Source organism: Chiroxiphia lanceolata, chromosome 5 (assembly GCF_009829145.1).
Source record: "Chiroxiphia lanceolata isolate bChiLan1 chromosome 5, bChiLan1.pri, whole genome shotgun sequence".
In the NCBI taxonomy this organism is placed as follows: domain Eukaryota; kingdom Metazoa; phylum Chordata; class Aves; order Passeriformes; family Pipridae; genus Chiroxiphia; species Chiroxiphia lanceolata.
The window spans coordinates 29,155,341-29,177,940 of NC_045641.1; the positions used below are offsets into that span (position 1 = coordinate 29,155,341).

Sequence of the window (22,600 nt, forward strand, 5' to 3'; positions counted from 1 at the left end):
AGTTACAATGTGAATAGCATGCAGAATTCCTTACTACAACGAAAAGTATAACATATATATAACATAATTATGATTTTAATGGGTTGTGCACAGATTAACAGGCTTTATTTTAAAACAAGAAAATATATAACCATTCTGTGAACTAGCCTGTCATAAATATTAACTGGAGTTTTAAGGAAATTCTTGTATATTGACATTTTGTAAGTTTCATTTTATGCTAACATGACTGGTAAAAGAAAGAAATGTTGCCTCATACCACAATTTAGCCATTCATTGATACCCATGTTCTGACAATGTCCTTTTCCTTCAAGCCATTAATTTTTCTTTAATGATTATGTATTAAGCAAAAGAAAGAACGGATAAGGGAAAAAGGTAATGTTAATCTCAAAAATAGTGGAATAAAATTTTTTTAACAATTACAGTGTTAAAAAAAAGCTTTTCAGTAACCACAATATCTTGAAAATTGCATCTCTTATATAGTGTATGTATTCAGTTCATGATTTTTTTTAAAGAAGTCTATTATATATACCTATATACATAAATACTGTCTTTATTCTGGTATTGAAGCAATTTTTTTTACAATTAATTAACCTATACTGTGGGAGAAAAAAAAAACAGCAAAAGAGAAGGGAAAAGCAACACCAAAATAAGAGGAAAGCAAAACCCAGCACAAGAAAGTATAAGGATTTATAAGCAAAGTTGTCGTGTTGGCAAAAGTAGCATGGAAGAGAGAACTGAAGTGTTCTGCAGTATATTTGGGAAAGCTAGGGAGGAGAAATAAAATTTATAAAAAGGCCTATCGAATTCTTGTCAGAGCCTCTCAGTATTCAGCAAAAACAGAGTTAGAGCAGCATTACATCTAGCAAAGAAGGATGGTTGAATGTTATGCTTGAAAAAATTAACAGGTTTGTTTTGCTGTTAACCTCTCTCTTCACTGACATAAGGCTATGAGACACATAAGGCACATTACACCATTTGTGTCTTTTGGGGAATAGTTTGTTTCAAGCAGATTATTTATCTCTGTGAAGAAGGCTTTTTCATATATAAAATAATGTAAAGATGTCATAATTCCAACAGCAACTTTGTTATTGTTGCATATGGATCTCCTTATAAATGTACGAATTTTAATCTATATGCACGTAGATTCTTTTTATATCTTATCTGTATGATCTTGTTGGTCATATCTCTTTGCAAAAGTTCTCAAGCATGACACAGAAACAGGCAGCCATACATTTGAGCTAACAGATTTGGGCTTTCCTGGGTTTTTGGGTGGATTTTGGTTTAGTTTGGGGGTTTTTTTGTAATTTGGTTTTTGTTTGTTTGCTGTCTTTTTGTTTGGTTGGTTTTGTTGTTTTTTTTAAAATTCAGTTTAGAATATTTATTCAGTCTGACTAAGTATTTTAACAATGAAGAAAAGCTTTATAAGTTTCCAAAAAAAGAAGGTCCACAGTTCTGTTAAAATATATTGAAAATGTTATTTCTTAGTTCCACTAACAATAGGTTAAGAAGTATATGTGTCCTAATGGGCTTGATTCTGTTTCTGTTTATTTTTGAAGAGCAGAAGAACACATACAATGGAGACTTGCAAAAGGCTTGGATTATGTTATTATTTCTCCACAAGTGCTGTCTTAGAAAAACTTCATCAAAGTACAGAGCTACTTCTTGCATTGCATGTAAAGACCAATATCATGGCATTTTCAATATAGTGAAAACTTGGCTGTGACCAAACTAAAAAAAGAAAATTATAACCAGAAGAATAGTAACTAACACAAGACAGTATTTCCTGTACACCCAAGTAGATTTATATTCTCATATTTTCTCGTAAATAATGTCATACTTTTCACATCTGTTCCAAGTAGCTCATTTAGTCTGACAAAGTAAGCATGGCTATAAGTATTTTTTTTCCAAGAATCTTCCATAGTATGTCTGGCAAGTGTTTTTGAACAGAGGCTTTAGATTTACGGAGCCTGTCTGACAGACAAAAATATGACTATCTGTAAGGCTAAGATAAAGATGTATATTGATTCTCACAAATGTGCTGACATTTGCATACGCTATTTTAAATAGTCCTTAATTAAGAAGAGAAGAACAAAATGTATGGCAGGTTCACATGTTGCTGCCAACCCCCTTTCAGCTTTTGCTATGATTCATAAACCCAGGTTGAATGAGACAGCCAGAGATGCAATCAAAGCTGTTCTAAATCTTGTTTTGAAAGAAGAGCTGAGGAGAGCTAGCATGCCCATTCTTCCTCATTTTTTCCCATTTGTCATTCCCTCTTCCATTTTGTTTTTCAAAGTTTTTAGTGGATACTACAAACTATTCAGCTACTTACACCTACTTATTATATGCAGCCATTGGAGGACAAGCTGCTTTTAATACTTTATTTAAGACCTTCCAGAATATGTTTTAAGTGCCAGTCCTGGGGTTCTAAAGTTTGCTCTGGCTGAAAGTCATTCTGAGACTAGGGCCTCATCCAGGCTGCTTACTTTGGCATATGAGAAAGAATTCTGGGTTATTTTAAGCAGCTAGATATAGTGATAGGTTCAAAAGATGAGCTACACCAGATTTTCATAAGTCGTTCCTCAGAATATCTCCACACATAGGCTGAAGTGCTGCAGTAGTGGACAAACACCTAAGGAGAACAGTTACCCTCTGTGTCACTGCTCCAGGACCTTTTCCTCAAAATAAACTGTTTATTCTCTAGGAGGTTTCCATTAGGGAAAAAGGTGATGCAGGAAGTTTATTTTCCAAGGGTGCTTCCGGTCAGCCTCCAGATGAACAGATGAATGACTTGATTTTGGCCTTTTGGGTACCGTGTCTAATACTTATGGTAAAGGCACCATGGTCTGAAGAGGGATCACTGAAGGTAGAGCTTTGGTAAATGAAGTAAAACTTATTATAGCAGATTGTCTTCCATAATTTTATATTTTCCAATATTCCTAGGTACAAGAAATCAGCTACAGTTTTAAGAAATAGTTTGAATAGGTACCTGTAATGCTCATGCTGAAAGTGGGAGTCATTTCACTGAAAGATTCACCAGTTAGAATCTATGTAGATAGTCTCATTCAGCAAATGGATCCCCTCCATCATCAGTGAAAAGGGATAGGATGAGTCATTCTTTGCATATGTCCATCTTTCTTCACCAGCTGTGCCAGTTTCCTAGGTGATGAACTTTGGATAAATTAAAATAATTTCAGCCAGCCACATAAATTTTCTCTTTGCTCTTTCTCTTTCACAAAAATATCTATCTCCACACATATACATGGATGCAAATACTGGCTTAGTGTGTCTCTGTTACATATCCACTGTCCCTTACTCCTTTAGTCTTTTTTGCTAGCTACAACTGTTTTATTACACAATGATTCTTGGTTTCTTTCTATGGGAGGTAACATGATGTGTGTTACACTGAGTTCAGATGAGGAAAAAGGTCTTAAAATGTTTTAGTAGCAAATATGCTAATACTGCAGGTCTATTTTTTAAGGGGGTGGGGGCAAGCCACAGAAGGAAACCAGGGCAAAATGGAAGTTTAGTTCAGTGTTCGTACATTTGTATCGATACTTTCTGCATTATTTATATTCTGTTCTAGACCTCTTTGTTTAGCTGGCTACAAAAATTAATGGTTTATCTTTTACCTTTTCAGCCTTTGTCAAGAGAATACCACTACGGCAATAACTTTGGTTATATAGTGGCTTTCAAGCCATTTGGTGAGAAAGAATGGCGAAGAGTTACAGTTACTAATCCTGAAATTGGCCGATATGTCCACAAGGATGAATCAATGCCACCTTCAACTCAGTATCAAGTAAAAGTGAAAGCTTTTAACAACAAAGGGGATGGACCATTTAGTCTCACTGCAGTCATTTATTCAGCACAAGATGGTGAGTAAAGGTTCCGAATAAATTTTACACTGAAGGTCCAGATCAGCACTACGAACATCAATAGAGAGAACCTGGTCCTTGACACTGATTTGTGTAGCAGCAGAGACACTGATTTGCATAGCACCATACTTCTTCAGTGGGGGGGTATATTTTTGCTCACACAAAACTCTTGCCATTGTTCTGAATAGCCAGTTTCAGACTGCTTTATATGGTGTGCACATCATTTGGTTGTACTTGCTGTCAGTGGGCAATTCAGAATGTCAGAGGCATTCAAAATTCTTCACACAGCCGTTAAAAGGTTTAAGAATATAGAAAAAGGAATTCTGATCTTCATATTGGTCGCGTAAAACATTTACATCTTTATCCAGCAATGTCTCTGTGATCTTAATACATGTATTTGACGTATGTGTAATTTTTTTTTCTTAACAGACCACACTAAAGCCTGTTATTCTAGTAGATCAGTATCAGAATTTAGCCCAAAATTGGGAAGGAATGATAGCTCAGTTGTACCTAGTTAAATTTCCAGCATGTTTGGGGTCTAATATAAATTATCCCTGTCCCATTCTTCATTCTGGTTTGCATGTTAGAGCTATCAAGTGAATAATTTAATGAAAACCTTTTTGACATTCCACTAAAATATTTTTCTTAATTATTACTAGAATTATTTCACATGCTGTGATCTTTAGAAATGAAGTTTAAATGACTTTACAAACTTAGCAGAAGAAAGTGCTAGAAGAAAGTTTACCTTAAATCAGAAGAAATATATACAACATCCTTAATTGCAACATCATCGCTCAAGTCTGTTCTAAAAAAATACAGTTTATTAATTTCTGCCAGAAACCCAAAGAATTGCTTGTATTTGTTTTTCCATAGAGCAAAATCTCCTTCACAAAGTCAACAGATATAGACCAAAGAGCCAAAGAGGGATATGATAACAGGGCCACACTCTCACACTTCTGATTCTGCTCTTTATTCTGTGTACTTTATGGAAGATTTATGTTCATGATTCCCATTAGCACTAATGGGAACTTTGCACACAAATCGGCCACACACAAAGAAAAGATAAAATAGTACTTTCAATTCTTATGATAATTCAGGGTTCAGGCTAGCAACACTTAGCTGTCTGACAAGGCTAATACTAATTTTTTTTTCTCTTAAAAGTGTACCTTAGGAAATAATCTTCAACAGTTGCTGCAGCAACACAAAGGTTTTTGCAATTGTATAAATGTGTTAGTATGTGGCTATGGTAATAAAAGTCAAATAACACTTCCAATATCCGTCCTTTCTCAGAGACTTGCCTATTGACAGCTGACTGATAAGCTCCCATGTATTTGTTAGGATTATACTATCTATGTCAGAGATGACAAGTGTTTGTATAGCTCTGTAAGTTCAGGGATATGGTAGAGTCTAGTATCTCCACTACTGCAAATGTGCAGTAGTGCCAGCTTCCAGATAAAGAGGTCACTTAAGTGTCTGCTGATGTTCTAACATAGACTTTAACAAAGTCCAGACTCCTGACAAAAACATTTACACTTAAATGATGCCAGATGCAGACAGCAAAAGGAGTAGAAGCTCAGTGAGCCTACTTCTTTGATTTCAAGCACAAGAGTCCAAACCTTACCAGTAGTGCTTACAGCTCCTGTGTGGAGCTGTGACCCTGACCACTGCCCATATCAAATCCAGGAACTGCAGGACAGGTTAGAAGGAATTTTTCCCATAGATGTAACAGAAGTTACTCCAAAGAGCATTCTGCAGAGTTTTCTCCTGGCGTTAGAGCTTGAACAAAATCACCTCCATATCTTGTAGTGTGCTAACTGGCTGCCAGCCTGAACTTTGTATAGTTATACTTAGGAGATAATTGTGTGATGACCACTATGTTTTCAGTGAAGAGAACATATTGTGAAGCCCACGATTCCTTCTTTTATTGGTGGAATTACTGAATTAGAAGGCTGTATAAAAGCAACTGATGTCATCTTTCTGGCTCAGGAGACACTGCAAAATATTTATAGAATGTAAATGCTGAATAGAGATATAAATTGTTTGGAGCTCATAAACAAGCATAAGCAGATGAAATATTGTCTAAACATTATATTATTATTGTGTCAGCAAAATCCCTGGCATTTGAAGCTTTTCAATATGAAATATTTTGGAAAATTCTGTAATTGATACAATAGAGAGGAGTCTGAAAGTGATTTGGGAATAGATTAAATGATCTCAACTATTCCACCTGTACTTCCGTACCTCTAAATCAGCAAATGATATTATTACTGTTAGATAACACAGCTTCTCAAAGGTATTAGGGAGATCTAAAGGCAATATGGTCATACAATATTCCACACAGGTATTTATAAATATACATACATATATAAATATAGTGACAATTTTTCCACTAAGTTGTGTATTTTATAATAGATCTGTGTCTGTCTAGTTATAACTGTTGGCAGCGTTATTACCTTTAGTGACTGGGGAATTTCTTTGTTCCCATGTGTTCTCAGCCAAGTTCCATGTCTGACAACTACTAGTCATACCTACCATTGCTAGTAGTGAGTAATGATTGCTGGTAATGAGTGCACAGGCCTCTAGCTTATCTAAATTCCTGTCATTGTGAAAACAATTTTGCAATAATGTATAATTTTTTAATTAGACATTTGCATTATTAACAGCCATTGAAAGACAATTACGAAAGGTAACTTTGCATATAAGATTATTTAGTTACCTAGGATACTTTTCATGAGAGATGTAACTGATTTTTTTCTTGACAGTGGCTGTTTTGATGCATAGTTGACTGGATGCCCAGTTGGAAGATTAAGTATATGAAAGCTTTCCTCAGCTAGGGCTGCCATACCCGTCTGTTGCAACTTGTTTCAAAAGATTTGTGACAGAGAACTGCTCTTAGCTTGGAAAACTCTCTTAGACATTGCTAAGTTTATGCCTTTTTAAATTCCTTATCTTACTTAAAATGCAAGCAAACAGTGAAATAACAGCTTCTTATAATGAAACTAGAACTTAATATTCTAGGCCCTGAATAAAAGCATATCACATTATAATGGTCTGTGCTGTGCATTGGCTGCTGTCCAGAACTAAAAACGCAAACAAAGTCTACTGTGTGATGTATGCCTGATAGAGGGGTGCTTTGGATCACTTCACATTTATGTTCAAGTTTCTGTGTGTGACTGGACAGCCCTAAATCTAATATCTGCGCTCATAAAAAGTTTGCATCATCATGATTGACATACGTGAGTATTTGTGTGTAACTAACGTAAAAAATGTGATGTATGTAATCTGGGATCTGCTGTCCCATTTAGTAAAAGATCACTGGATGCTTCATTCTATTTACCAAAGACTGTTTTCAGTTCACACTAATTTCATCATGGAATCTGTTGAAGCATAAAAATTCATAATCTGAGCCAAACAACGGGATCATTGCTTTGTTTTTATAGAGTCATTTTCCATACAGATCATCACTGGATTTGAAGTTTTCTCAAGTAAAACCAGATTAAAGGCTAACACTTGGCTCACTGATACCAAGAAAATAATATAAAATACTTAAGGGAGAAGAGCCCCAGTAAGCAAGTATAACAATATCACAGGATCAGATTGGATATTTAACATATGTTTCATCTTCCAGCTCCAACTGAAATACCTACAGATGTGAGTGTAAAAGTTTTGTCATCTTCTGAAATGTCTGTTTCTTGGCACCATGTTTCTGATAAATCTGTGGAAGGATATCAGGTGAGTTTAGAGGTGATATTGTATATCTTCTTATTAATTTCATTTCCATAGTTAAATCCAAGAATAATTCCTACTTTAGCATTCTGTCTCTTAGGTTCCTTTAGTTGGTGTTTTCTGTGCAGATTTTGCATTCTGAGAAGCAGATTATTTTTGGTGTTATGTACTTCATTACTAAAACATATTAAGAAATGTGTGTTCTCACTGTTCAACTGGTATAGGGTATCATTATTTCATAAAAGAATCTTGTCTATGTTACGTAGTTGAGTGCCTATCTCTAACTTCTCAAAACATATTGAAATTAAATTCTGGGTGTAATTGTCAACACATACATAAAATTGAAAATAAATGATGGCCCACTTAAATTATCAGCAGTTATTAATATATTTCACCCACAAACCCTATAGTAAGTGGGACTACATGACAAGTATCCAGAATCCAGTATAACATAGACACCGCTATTGTGCAAGACACTAATGTTTTCTTCATTGTTTTTATTTTCCACATAAAAAAGGGCTTCAGGGCATGTTTATATGGTCCATCTAAGTGGTACTACTGGTAAAAATTGTTCTTGTCCTTCTACAGAGATGACAGCTGAAGGGTAGGTGCAACCAGAAATGACCACGTAGTACTCCAGCAGGAAAGTCTTAACATCGTCCATACACAGTGGATGCTGACAAACTGCAGTGTACAGCCTGCTTACTTTGGCTGCACTCCAGTATAGGGGTTTGGGTCTTAGTTTTGTCAGTGACTTGCTTTGTGATTCAAGTTGTCGGCTACTTGGTATCTTCTGTGTTCCAAAATGAGCGCATACAAACGAGGAGTAACCTCATTTTTATAACTGAAATCTACGAATAAATGTTTTTTAAGTTGGCAGTACTTGGTTTTATATTTCCTGATCTCTGTTTCTGTCTCCATGGGATTTATATAATACTTTTGGAACACCTAACAAGATTATAGTGAAGACCTCTATAGGAACTAGAATATAGTGTCCCATGTAAAGCTTGCTTTTATACAGTACAGACATTAGGTTTAAAACTTACAAACAGAGGACACTGAGGTTTGAAATTAAGACACTTATATCATTGTTAACTCCTAATTTACTAAAGTAGCCCACTGTTTTGGTGTTTTGTAAGGATTGTGCCTCTAGAATAGGATAGACTAATTGATGGTCATAGCTGAGAGCTGGGTGGAGTGCTCAAATGTGTGAGCTCAACTGAGACAGCCCTGTAGCAACAGCTCTGTGCACTCCTGAGCTGGACGGTCTGCACAGAAATTGGGCTTGAAGCCTGCACACCCGGAATAACCAGAACACGCACTCAGCAAGCACACACTGGCAGACTTGTGGGAATGTGGAGAGAGCTGGGAGAGTTGGGATTACAGCCGTGATAGATCATGACTGGATTTTGAGAGCTGTAGTAGGGACTGGGGTAGGAAGGCAAGAGGGTTAAGGATAAATGGGGAAAGAACATGGTGGGAGGCCATGCCCATAGGCAACCCACATTTGGCCATTTTTTTTTTTTTTACCTTTTTTTACATAAAGCCATGTGAGTTGCTGACAGGGGACATCAGGCAAGAAGGGAGGGGAAGGATTCAATGAGAAAGACCAGAATGCATGGAACAGTTGATAGGAAAAAAAAGGAAAAACGTCAGAAAAAAATGTAGAAGATCTTTTGGCTAGAAAGAGAATAACTTGTAAAGAAATATGCTCAGTAAGGTGTTAATTCAGAGATCTTCTTCCCTTGAGCAATCACCAGTCTCATTCTAGTAAGAGACGAAAGCATCAAAAGGCAAGCCTGTGCTTCTCCACTGAAAATGAGAAGAAATTCCTATGTTCTCCCATCAGTCCTGAAGGAGCCATAGGACATGGCAAAAATAGAGAGGGCTCTTCTGGAAGGTCAGGGCCGCCGATAGCTTTTGTGATGTTCACAGAATATGCCGAGTTGGAAGGGACCCACACGAACCATCGAGTCCAGCTCCTGGCCCTGCACAGGATAATCTCCAAGAGTCAGACCATGTGCCCAGTCACCCTCTGTGTGAAGAACCTCTTTCTGTATGCAACCTAAACCTCCCCTGGCACAAATTCAGGTCATTCTCTTAGGTCCTGTCACTGGTCACCACAGAGAACAGATCAGTGCCTGCCCCTCCACTTCCCCTGACGAGGAAGTTGTAGACTGGAATGAGGTCTCTCCTCCAGGCTGAACAGACCAAGTGACCTCAGCCACTCCTCATACAGCTTTACCTCAAGGCCCTTAACCATCTTCACTGCCCTCCTTTGGATGCTCTCTAATAGCATTGCAATACAAGCTGTGGTAGAAGGAACACTTAAACTGCATTTATAAAATTTCAGTGACTATCTCTGGAAGAGTCTGTGTATATTGACATCAGTAAGTATTACAGTAGTTATTTTTTTAATTACTGCTCAGGTTAACAAAAAACACCATTCACCAGAACACTTCAGTTTCTTTTTTGTCTTTATTATTACCTGAAGATTGCATAATTGACTTTTTGAATGCTAGAGTTTAAGAGATGGGAGTACCCTGAGCAAATACCTGAAGGTATTTCACCTGTGACACAACACTTCTCACACCAGGAAGCGTCAGATTTTCTTGACACTAATGCATACTGTCAGGATGACTGCCCTCATGGTAATGAGTGTGAGCTGATACATTTTACCATTACAGAGAAGTATCCTCAGCTCACACTTAAAAAAGAGATAAAGTATGAAAACTATCTCCATCCATATAGAGATTTTAAGATTTATGAGTTCTTACAATAGCCTGCTAAAATAAAAGCCACAGCTCTTCACTGCATGCAGTACCAGAGACACTATCCATGTTTCCTGCTGCTTCTATGCAATAGATATAGGCTTATTTTATTAAACAAATTTATCACTACTCACCATCATTGTCTCTTGTTGACTGAAATATGCTATTAGCATTCTTTTTTAATATGAGTAAAGTATATTTTTATGTCCTTCCTATGTAAAACTTTCATGAGTATGGGAGCTGTTGTTTCATGATGCAAAAACAGCTTCTGATGTATTTCAGTATATTAAAGCTTGAATAGAGGAGAGGACCATGAAAGACAGTTTTTTCCCTGATTTCAGCGGAGGGCTGCACCAATTCATGATGGCTAAGGCATTCCTTCACAGAGATCACTCTTGGCTTATTTCCCACAAATACTCTAGAGCTCGGGTGAAATACCCTTCTCTGTCCTTTGGAGACTGATTGCCTAACAAAGGAAATGCAGAGCACCAGGAAAAAGCAGACTGTCTGGGGCTACTATCTAAACTATTTAACAAAAAGGGAGAGGGGCTACTCATTCAAGTGGAGAAATGTGAGTTCTTGAAGCAATGGGGCATTTGATTCTAGATATCATTTCCCCAGAGGTAAGAGAGAGAAAGAAAATTCCAAGTTATTTCAAGATAATTTGAAATTATTTAAATGTAAAGTAAGAAATGTAGGAATAGCATAAAGAAGCCAGTACTTTTTCTTAGCTGTCAAGGAAGTAATCTTCATTTTTTTCTTTTCCAAATATGTAAATATGACTATGTATTAAATATGACTGTGTATTAAAGAAGAACTTTCTATGTGCATGACACACAGCTCACACAGTATAGGAGTGAAGCCTACAACATTGCAGCCAAGAACAATAGTATTAGGGATTTAAATTTAATTTAATTTTTAAATTATATTACTTCTGCCTGAAATGTAATATGCTCTCAGTGAAGCAATTTACATTTTCATTCATTGTTCTCGCTTGTCTTGTTTGATGCTGTGCGTTACTTGTATATTACACCCTTAGCATCACTGTAATGTAAAAGAACATCAGGATTGTAAAATGCTTTGCAAGTCAGAGGAATTTGAAGGCTTCCAGTGTATGCCACATGACTAATAAAAGTTTCACATAAAATGTGTTTTCCATCTTTAGGTAAAGCAGGTACTTAATTAACATAATAGATCATACTAAAAGGTAATTAATTAGGCTTCAGTGGACAGTTAATATCAACAACAAAGCTACCATTGGTCCTGTCATGGTTAATAAACTTTTGGCCACCTAGAACTTTACAGACACCCCTTTGCTGAAGGCTAGAAACTTGTTTGAACTTGGAGACAGAGATAGACATGATGTCCTTTAGCTCCTGATGTACTCAACCTCTCAAACTTGAGTCAGCCACTTATATTTTACAGGTTATGGTGTACAGCTGGTTACATTCAACAAAAGCAGCTTATCTACAACAGGTTGTTAATTATATCGAAGAATTCTGTTTTTAAGATCATAATCAGACCTTCAGCTGAAATGACTGTGACAGTTTCAGATCCGTGCCAGTTTGAAACCATTCATCAAGCTGGAGAAGCCTGCAGGATGGATTGGGTGCACAGTCCTCACTCATTTGGGGCAAAGGCTGTTGACTCACGAAAATAGCCACCTTGATAAGTGGGAATTTCATGAGTGTGAGTGCCTAAATTACAGTAAACTGATGTTTAGGATGCTAGTGAATTAAAATTCCAAAGCAGTATGCAGGACATACATTTATAGAACTAAGAATTACCTGTTTGTACCTGAAAGTCAGGTATGCATGCTGAATTCAAAAAGCAAAGCCAGTTTGGTCTGCAGATACAACGTGATTCTCTCTGCACCATGAAAGAGTGACAGAAGCCATGAAGATATTGTCACATTTATAATAATCAGAGTGTGAGTAACTTGTAGCACTGGTGGGAAAGACTGAGGCAACAAATAATGACAAGAGACAAACTACAAGAAGTATTTAGATGAGAGTAACCTCTGAGTAGTGATACTGGATGTTCTCATTTTCAAAGACATTTGAAGCAGGTGAAGAGAAATCCCCTACTAAATCACCTACTGCCTCTCTCCTCATTCAGACACAGCAAAAGGTAAAATAAAGAAATATTTGTATTAAATATTTTAATTTAAATGTGAACGGGGAAAATAAAGCGTCACCAAACAAGGATTGTACCCATAACTTGTAAAGAGGAGAACTGTGATATTAACCTCTTGACAAACTATCAGCTCTTCTACCCTGTTCCTTAAAGGAAGGTTCCAAGGGCAACTAATGTCAGCAGAATGGAAGATTAAAGCATTTGCTATTTAAAAGGAAAAATGGCAGGTACCTAATGTCAGTAGTAAAATCTTACAAAGCAAGATTTTTCCTAGAGCCTGAATTTGCCAACAACATTAACTTACTACTAAAAAATTTTAAAAGTCTGTCACGTAGGATACCCAGAAGTCATTATGAAGACAGGCAGAAGCTGAGCCAAAATGCTTAGAATTAAAACAGTCAAAACCAAAATGTAATGGACATGGCTTTCCACTCTTTCAGGTTGGTGCAGTAATTTAGTCTCATGTAAATGGTTATAAACCAGACAAAACCCAGAGACTGACAGTGTTCCATTCTCATTTGCATCTCACAAGGCCAAACAGAATAAGACTCTGTGTATGTGATGGAATGGCATCACTCCATAGGAATTACTCTGTTTTAAAATGATGCTTTGCAATATGTAATGAATTAAAATAGGATGGAACAAGTTCTTGGAGATAAAAAAAACCTCACAGAATTTCTATGTACTCTTAATTGGCTTTGGATTTTAAGATGTCACAAGTTTAAGCATATTCAGGTTCTTTTTCACCTACTTTGACAAATGTCGTATTGTACTATGAAATCTGATTGAATTTAGTCAAAGAACTTTAGAAAATTTGTTAAAGTACATGTGTCCAGACCTACACATACAGGTAACATGACTGAATACTTTGCATTCCCTAGACAGAAGTACAAGAGGGCTAAATTTCTAAGACATTCTAAACAAAATACTCTGAAAACATTTGCAGAGTTTAGTCTCTCCTAGTGTAGGAAAACAATAGTAAAGTCCAGAGTAAAATGTGCAAACAAAAGAGCAAGAAGAAAATAGTCTTGTTCTCTGAAGACATTATCCATCTCCCAGACTTCCAGTGACTTAGCTAAGAACAAGTTAGACCACTGTGAGAAAAGTTTTCATAATAAAATCTGCATTTGTTTCTGTTTCTTTATGCGTATACACAACTTGCATAAAATTGCAGCCTATAGAAGGAATTCCATGCTGTTGCTGTTAAATTTTTTTAGCTCACTTGTTACCCAGCGTATGCAATATAGAAATACATACATTTTTATAAAATTTCATTGTGACTGAATATGTTAAATTTAATCCTTCAATTTGCTTGCTTACAGATTCGTTACTGGGCTGCTCATGATAAAGAAGCAGCTGCACAGCGGGTACAAGTGAGCAATCAGGAATATTCAACTAAACTGGAAAACCTGAAGCCTAATACTCGCTACCATGTAGATGTTTCTGCCTTCAATAGTGCAGGCTATGGGCCTCCCAGCAGCACCATTGATGTCGTTACCAGGAAAGCACGTAAGTAAATGGAACATTAGGTTAAGTGTAATCATGTCCATCATGTTTTCAAACATGGCTTCTGGTTCATATATCGAATGTTCTCCCTTCATATGGTATTGGTTCTTTGTCTGAAAATTTCTGCTAAGGTTCTCCTTCCTCTCTTTTGTTGCCGTGTACAATGTGGATATCTTACAAAAGGCAGTAAAGAGGCTGAGATTATAGGCTCATAGGAGGGTCAGCTACAGGCTCAGATCAGGTTGCTCAGGGATTTATTCAGCTGGATCTTGAAAACCTCCAGGGACAGAGACCGCTCAACCTCTCTGAGAAACCTTTTCCACTGCCCGACTTTTTCTGAGCATCTAGTCTAAGACTCTTTTAAATCAAATTTGAGCCTTTTTGTTATTCATCCTTTTTCCCTACTGTTTTGATGATGAGCCTTCTTGATAACCCCCCTGGTAAGGATAAGGGACTCTTAGGTCTCCTCCAAAGCAGTCTCTTCTCCAGGGTGGATAAGCCCAACTCTCTCAATCTCCCTTCACATGTCAGGTGCTCCAGCTCCCCACCACGTTGGTAGCCACACTCCAGATTACCAGTGTCTTTCTAGTACTGGAGATCCCAAAGCTGGACATGATATTCCAAATGATGAACAGTTGAAACCAGCAATTACTTAGGCAGGTGTACTCTGTCTTTCTGTTCAGTCAGTAGCAGGAAGGATTCTGAAGATTAGAATGTGACCAGCTGCCATTTTCATTACCACTGGAGGAGCAGGATCAGGCATCCTTAAAAATGGACAGTCTGAATCACACCCTAGAATTTACATACCATAACAGGTTTCTGAATATTGCTCCTGACTTAATTATGATACCTACTACTAGCATTGACTGAGCAATGTAAGAAATATGTCTTGTATGTTTAAAACGCACTTACATGGGCTAAAAATACGTACAACTAATTTCAAGATTTCTGTCAGTAAATAAAGTATTGTGCAGCTTTCACCTACAGGGTTCATTTGTGTTGAATAAGGGTCCATTTTATAAGCTTATTGTGTGAATTATAATTAGTGGGTTTTGCAGTGGGATACTTCTATTTCTACAGAACTGAGTAAAATGCTGTAGAAAGGCCTATAAATACTTAATTTAATATTTAATCTCAGTGAATAAATATCACCTAAGCCACATTTCTGGGAGATTCTGAACATAGTTGCATACCAGTAAATACACATGGCCAGCAACATAGTGAAGGGTACTGTTGGCCACTTTTTATTCTTGCAGAATAGAAAGGCAAACTGACAAAGCAGCCACTGCACAAACCATCCAAAATTGCCTGGCTAGAGCTCTAGCAGTTCATTCCAAGGACACTATCCCTTGCTCATATAAATGTCAACCTGATTTCACTTTTTAGATTTTTACCTTTCTTAATAACAATGTCAATGAACATTTATGAAATCTCATTTAAGTTTACATTACACATACATTGCTTTTCAGCTCCAAGCCAACGTCCAAGAATTATCAGTTCTGTAAGATCTGGCTCAAGGTACATCATCACCTGGGATCACGTGAAGTCAATGTCCAATGAGTCTGCAGTTGAAGGATACAAAGTATGATATCTGAAAATATTTTTTGTCTTTGTTTATGCTGCATGGTTTATGCATTTTGTAGACTGTGCAAATCTTTGTACCTAATCAGACTTAAACATACTTGAATGCTTAAGATGAAGGTATCATGCTCAGCAATCACAGCCATACAGTAGGCTCAGGGCAAAGCCAGTGGGCTTAGTCAATATTATGAGAAGACATTGGGGCACTGCAATTCATTTGAGTGGTAAGCCAGATTATGGAAAGGTTCGTAGCAGTGACTGCAGCAACCTCATTTCCCGTGTGATCACATTTATTGTCTATTGGCTTAAAATAATGCTTGAAAAAGTTGGATGCTTTATAGTTTGTCCTTATACTAGTGTGCATTGTTTCAGCTTTCCCTTCCCATCTCCATGGGAGCTACAGTTCCTGGAACATGGTGTCTTTAAGTCTGGGAAGGTAGAGTAAGGGAAGGGACCTTTAATGTTGTTAGATGCAGTTACTGTATAACTGGAACAAGTGCATATACTAAGTGTAGGGCATATAGAAAGCTTCAAATATTAATTCCTGTTTCATTTTGCTGCTTGCTTGGCAGTAAGAAAATTAGTATCATGTTCTACATGCACAAATGTGCTTGAGAAGCTGAACTCCTTCCTGGGAATTGTGTTTCACAGAGATTATTCCAGAAGGAATTGGGATCTTTTCTTGAGGTCCCACAAGACATATACCATTACATTTGCAATAGTTTAACATAACTGATAGTTAATAAAGTTTATAATTGTTTCATTTTTTTAAATTGTTACAAATTTTCTGTCAGAAAACCCAACTGCATTCTCATATTTTTGTTTGATGCTCTTTGCCACCCTGCATTATTATCCTCCATTGTTTAATTGCTTGTTTTGAGTATAAGCACTGAAATTATTTTTCAAAAGGTGGCATGATTTTGTGACAGAGAAAACAGTGAAGAAACATCCTATCTAGATTCTCCCTGTGTATAAATGGAAAAACTAGTATCAACCACTAACTTTTGAGATATATATACATAGGCTTCATATATAAATAAAAACTTAATACTTTTTCGTTGACACACTGTACATACATAACTGTGTCTTCATGGAAATGTAGCATTTCAATAACTATACTTACTATGACTTTCCTAGGTACTTTATAGGCCAGATGGACAACATGAAGGCAAGTTGTTTTCAACTGGAAAGCACACGATAGAGGTCCCAGTCCCCAGTGATGGTGAATATGTTGTTGAGGTCCGAGCACACAGTGAAGGAGGAGATGGAGAAGTAGCTCAAATAAAAATTTCAGGTGAGTAGATAACATTCCTTCTTCTATCCCACAATCCTTGAAAATATTGGACTGAATATTTTTGTCTTGCACACTATCAATAGATGGGCACACCATTCACATCCAAAATTTGAGAGGTAGCCCTTCAGCAGTGACTGTACTGAGAATAGGAGCTTACCTTAAAACATTTCTCAGGACTCATAGCATACACAGAACACTTCTGTAGCAGTCCAGCTCAATCCTGGAAGCACTGCCAATTTTCCAAGTATCAGACTGCTTCTACTAATGCCCCTGGTTAGGTTGCCACTTCTAGTAGTATCTTACAAGGATAACTACATGGTGCAGTCCTCAGGATCTAGGTGTCAGCTTGCAATAACCCTATAGTTCCTAGTACCTGTTGCCTCTGTATCTCATTCCTTTGTCAACTGCCACTAAGAGGAAAGTAATAGAGAAAAGGAGTGATGCACAGTGATCTGTAGACCACTTGCTGGGGAAGTTCCACTTCTCAGTGAAAAAGGGCTCTGTGACAGAAAAATGGTAAATAAGCAATGAAAAAGTCAGCATGCTCAACTTCAGAGTGGTCTGGATGACTGGTAAAGAAGAGAAGGGAGCATGGCTTAGGATGATTCAAATTATGCTCAATGTTGACTCTAAATACAAGCTCAGACATGGTCTGCACATCTCTTTCCTGTTAGTTTTGGTTTTTAAGTAGTAGTGTGCCTTGGCACACAGTGTATGAAATAGAACATATGAATGGACTTCAAGGACTTGGATAGTGTCTTTACAAGGTTATGGCTCGAACACTTGCATTGTGTTCTTGTCTTTTTAATTAAAAAAATTAATTTGGGGAATAGTAAGGATTAAACATCAAGAATATTCTTTTCACACAAGCAATGCAACCGTTATTGTGGCTTTTTAAAAAAAACAATGCCTATGCTGTATTATCTGTACTGTGAGAGAAGCTGCCCATTACAAAAGGAGTGGACCTCCCATCTGCGGGTTTTTAATAATATGTACAGTTTATATCACTTGGTGTGAACTCATGGGTATCACCATTTTTGTTTGTATGAAGCATCTTTGCATCTTTGTTCTGTTCCTGCACTGATTTAATTTTTTTACCTAATTTTATTATATGTATTTATCTGGTTTGGGGGTCTGGCTATTGTTTCCTTTTATAACTTTTTTTTATATTAAAGAGTCTTTTTGTGTCTGATACATTCTTCCCATTAAGAAATGTATATATATGAGCCAATTATACTAATCAAATGTTAAATAGACATTAAACAAGACTATTGAATTTCTCCATAACATTTTCTTCAGGTCTTAAATACTTTCTGCGGCTCATTTCTTCACCTCTCCAGCTTCTGAGGCTTCTTTTAGGACTGTAGACACTATAACTATATGCACTGTTTCAACTCTGCTGTCTGCAGAGATAGTCTCGCCTTCCTACACTTAACTACTCCCAGCATTATTCATGAAAGGCTTTCATTAGCCATCTATTGCCTTGCACTGGGCAATAAAATGGTGTTCATCTTGTTTATCCAACACCAACTCTAAATCCTTCTTGTAATCCTTGCTTTCCAGGATACGGTCCCTCATCTTTATCTGTACCACGACAGTGTCATGTCTCTTTTATCCTTGGTGTATAATTTTGCATGTGATTATTACAAAGGACAGTTGGTTTGAATGGCTTAAGTTCCCATGCTGTCTGAATTTTTATGAATGCGTTGTTGTCACTACTTTGCCATTTTGGTTCCTTAAGTGTTTAGTTCTGGTTTTGATGAAAAATATTGGATTGACTTCGGTCTACTGCTGTTCACTGTGCAATTGCACTAGAAATTCAGTGACCATTCTTCGATAATCGTGTGTTAGAATCTGCCAGTGACTGAATTCTTAATCAATTTAGCATACCTGTTAATTTTGTCTGCCATATTTTATGAGAATGTTTTGGGGTACTAAGTCAACCACTTTAAAAAATACATTGTGGATATTATCATACACTCTGGCAATCAGTCTTGGCATGTTTTATGAGCTGCAAAAAATTTGAGGCAACTGCTATCTTTAGGACATGTCCTAGGTATCTTTGTATCATACATGTATTAGAACCTGTCATGAATGTGATGTAAAGACCCTATAGGCTACAGCAAATAGGTTACTTCCCAGACTGGAAGCAGAACCGTTGCGTCAGTACAATGTTAAGCCCAAACTGATCAGTCTTTCCAGTGTGACCTGTCCTAAGCGTGCCCGTACAAAATTAGCAGCACTGGGAGAGTTAGCACCCTAAAAATGCAAGAGTTTCACAGAGTTTTATATTGATCTGTCTTCCACACTGCAGACAAGTTTTCATCCACAAATTCTACCATACAGCAGCTGACATAGATAAAGGCAGCATTCCCTGGATTCAGTTTAGTAAAGATAGAAAAGGAAACAAAAGGCAGGGTAATCTCTTTGGAATACATAGTATACAGAAAATTGGGCAAGAATTTCAGGCAATTTCTAGGCTCAGTGCATGCTTTTTCCAAAAAGCAGAACAAAGCGTAGTTTTAACGCCTACACATGGCAAATTATGTCTGCTTATTTTTATTCTTAAGGAAATTTTCCAGTAGTACTTCAGGGTTTAGAATAGTTGCCCCAAAAGAATGATAGAGTGATAAGAAGCTTTTAAGTAATGATGATTTTTCTCAGAGAATTCCAAAGAAGAGAAGACGTAGTTTCATAGGAATGTGTGTTTTGGGGTCAGCTAACCAAAATGGAAGTTACATATTTACAGAGAGATGTAAACAGTAGCTAAGCCAAAATATAAGGCATCTTACCAAATTCAGAGGGGAACGATGCCTTACCTGATCTTGAGGCATCTGATTCCAGGGTTTGCAAACCTAGTTAATTTCCTGCATATGTGAATGGGGAGAATTAAAGAGCTGGGGCAGAGGTTCAAAATAGCCTGTATGCTGACCAGGAATGACCAGATCTTAAGCAAACTGGAATGAGAAAGGAATGTCTAGAAAACCCATGTGTTATCCAGGTTGGTGTTTTCCTGCTGTTCATGGGGTATCAAATCCAAAGTAATCTCCATAACACAGCTGAGTTAGGTGTCTAAACTGCCATTATAATTTGTTGTCATCTAGGGTGTAATTCAGAATGTTGAATCCATCTCAAATGTAGCATTTGAGATGCCCCAGATTGCCAGGGGCAATAAACACAATTCTGGCAGCCATGACACGATCTACAGGGGACTTGAGATCATCTGGATAGGCAGGTGGAGGCCAGACAGGACACCAGAAGATGTCTTTTGGCCTACATTTCAGGTTTAGGAACCCTAACTGGCCCTGAGATCTTTTAGGTATTAAAACTATAGGACATTTTAACTAACTTAATTACATTTGAAAGTCAAATGTGAAAGAAACTAGATGTTATTTCTAACTCAATCCCTTGTTTAAGGGAAAAACTTATATTTTCTTTTTCCTCCTTCTTCTCACAGAAAACCCAGTCACTTGCAAAAGGTGGAGGCAAACATCCTGCAGCTACTTTGCTCTAATATAACCATTCAGCTTCCTACCAGATACACATTTTTAGCTGAGAATGATATAAAGGAAGTTTACCAAACACAGATATCTCATGCATATTTCTTGGAATATATTTCATCTTAAAATAGAAGTTCTTATCATAAACTCACTCTCTGTATATATGCCTAGCTGCATTTCAGCAAATAGCTATAATCAATGTAAAATACAGGCACGAACTGTTACATTTTATTGGCCAGTGCCTGTGGTACAATTAGGAGTTTGGGGATATTTATCAAGTCCATTATAGTAAATAAATGAGCTACGCAATTTAAAATTCATTTTTGAGTTACCACAGCCAGATAAAGTTGGAACTACTTGTTAAACCGAAGAAGTCTGTTTCAATGGTTAATAATAGTCTTATCTGTCTTTTTTTTGAAATATATTAAAGGCTGCGGGGGTTTTTTTGTGTTTTGCATGCTTCTTGGATTGCAGTATTTTTCCATATTATTAATATTAGTGTAATCAAAGCAATCTTGCAGTCAGTAGAAACTAAAACCATATGGTTCTTGTTTCTTTTTTACTTCACTTGTGTTACTACACTGGCCCCAGTGCAATTAATTTATGACAAAGTAAGGAAAAAACAGAATCAAGCTCTCAAATTTTAAAATTTCATCCAGGGAGGGAGAGAGGGGGCAGTTACTTCTCATTTTGGAAAAAACTGGGGAAAAAAAAAGGAAAATACCATACACCTTTAATCTTCAAAGATGAAATCAGGGTAATGTCTCAGTTTAAATAGTGACATGGACAAAGAATAATTTATCTATTGTATATGCTTATAGCAGGAGTACAAAATTGTGGCTTCTTGTGTTCACTGCACACATATATATACACATATGAATTCCATTTGCCAGAGGCATGTTTTAGGATCCTGAAAAAGTATTTATTTTGAATAATAGCTTTTTCAAAGGACAATGCAAAATTTTTGCCTTTAGTAAATTATACAATCATTTTAATAATTTTATCTTTTAATTTTTTGAGTTGTTATTTGAAGGGCATATAAATGTTTACTGCTTTCCTTAGTATCAAGTAAGTCAGGTGATCATTCACTTTTCATGTGGCATAATCAAATATGATTTGAAAATGTCCATCTGTTGCAAAGGCAGTTTGTATAAGAGGAGGAGAATACAGGTAAAAATCACAAGTAATGCTAATGAAAAGTCATCTGTCTAACTGGCGTGACAGTTTTCTGTTACTCATCTTGGATCTTCTTATGCAACTGTGACCACAATGCAGCAAAAAGTTTCTACTAAACTAAAAGTACATTTCCAAAAGAGCTCTCCTCTAAAAGAACAGTAATTTCACGATGCATTTGATGTTGTCTCATTACTCAAAAATTAAGTAGAAAATTAAGGAGAAAATACTTAGAATACCCTCTAACCTGGTACCTAAATCTGCCTAAATCAACATACTTTGTTCTCTTTTTTTCTCTTGATTTTCCTTCATTGTCACATTTCATTTTATCACAGTTCTGATTTATTGGTACTGCGTCCTTCCAAGCCTTACTTTGATGAATAAGGCTTGACAATTCCATGCATTATAACATATTTGGTGTTATAACAAGCATTTTCTTGAAAAGCCATATTCTCCTTAATTTCAATTTTTTCTCTTTTTCTTCTATTTGAACTCAACAGTTGGACAGATTGTAGAAATGTTTTCATATCTAGTTATGTTTTATTAGTCTGCATTATCCTGTGATAATCCCAATGGTGTTTATTTTGTCATTTATGTTTATTTATAATGGAAAGCCTGTATACAAAAAGTTTGAATACAGTAAAATTTCCTTTTTAGCTCTAACACATATAAGTAAACTGTGTTGTGATGGTTGACAGGCTCTATAGCTAGAAATTGGATGTGTACATACATGGATTTAGAACACAACAGAGGCTTAATAGAAAACAGTCTCACAAAAAACAATAGCAGACTAGGTTACTCTTTATTAGAGAATACTAACAAGACAGGAATCTGTAGTTCCTATACATCAGAAAACAGAAAAAAAATGGCTACTGTCTTTAAAAAGATTGTGTACCTTCCTCCTGCTTTTATCTTCCGTCTGACAGGCCACATGCCTATGTGTGTGAGCTTGAGAACTGCCTGCAAAATCCCCGTTGATGGCTATTGCATGGTCAGTTGAAATCAGGAGAACTCTGCAGTGCCTTTTAACATTAGCAA

General features: G+C 36.6%; 1 protein-coding gene across 1 annotated transcript in view; it reads left to right on the forward strand.

Annotated features, from left to right (window-relative positions):
• Positions 1-22,600, forward strand: part of CNTN1 (contactin 1) — a 241,173-nt gene that overhangs the window by 204,987 nt on the left and 13,586 nt on the right. Inside the window, exons 19-23 of the mRNA XM_032688287.1 lie at positions 3,641-3,875; positions 7,504-7,607; positions 13,831-14,017; positions 15,484-15,596; positions 16,733-16,889. Of these exons, the coding sequence (XP_032544178.1) occupies positions 3,641-3,875; positions 7,504-7,607; positions 13,831-14,017; positions 15,484-15,596; positions 16,733-16,889 (796 nt within the window). The remainder of the gene's footprint in view (positions 1-3,640; positions 3,876-7,503; positions 7,608-13,830; positions 14,018-15,483; positions 15,597-16,732; positions 16,890-22,600) is intronic.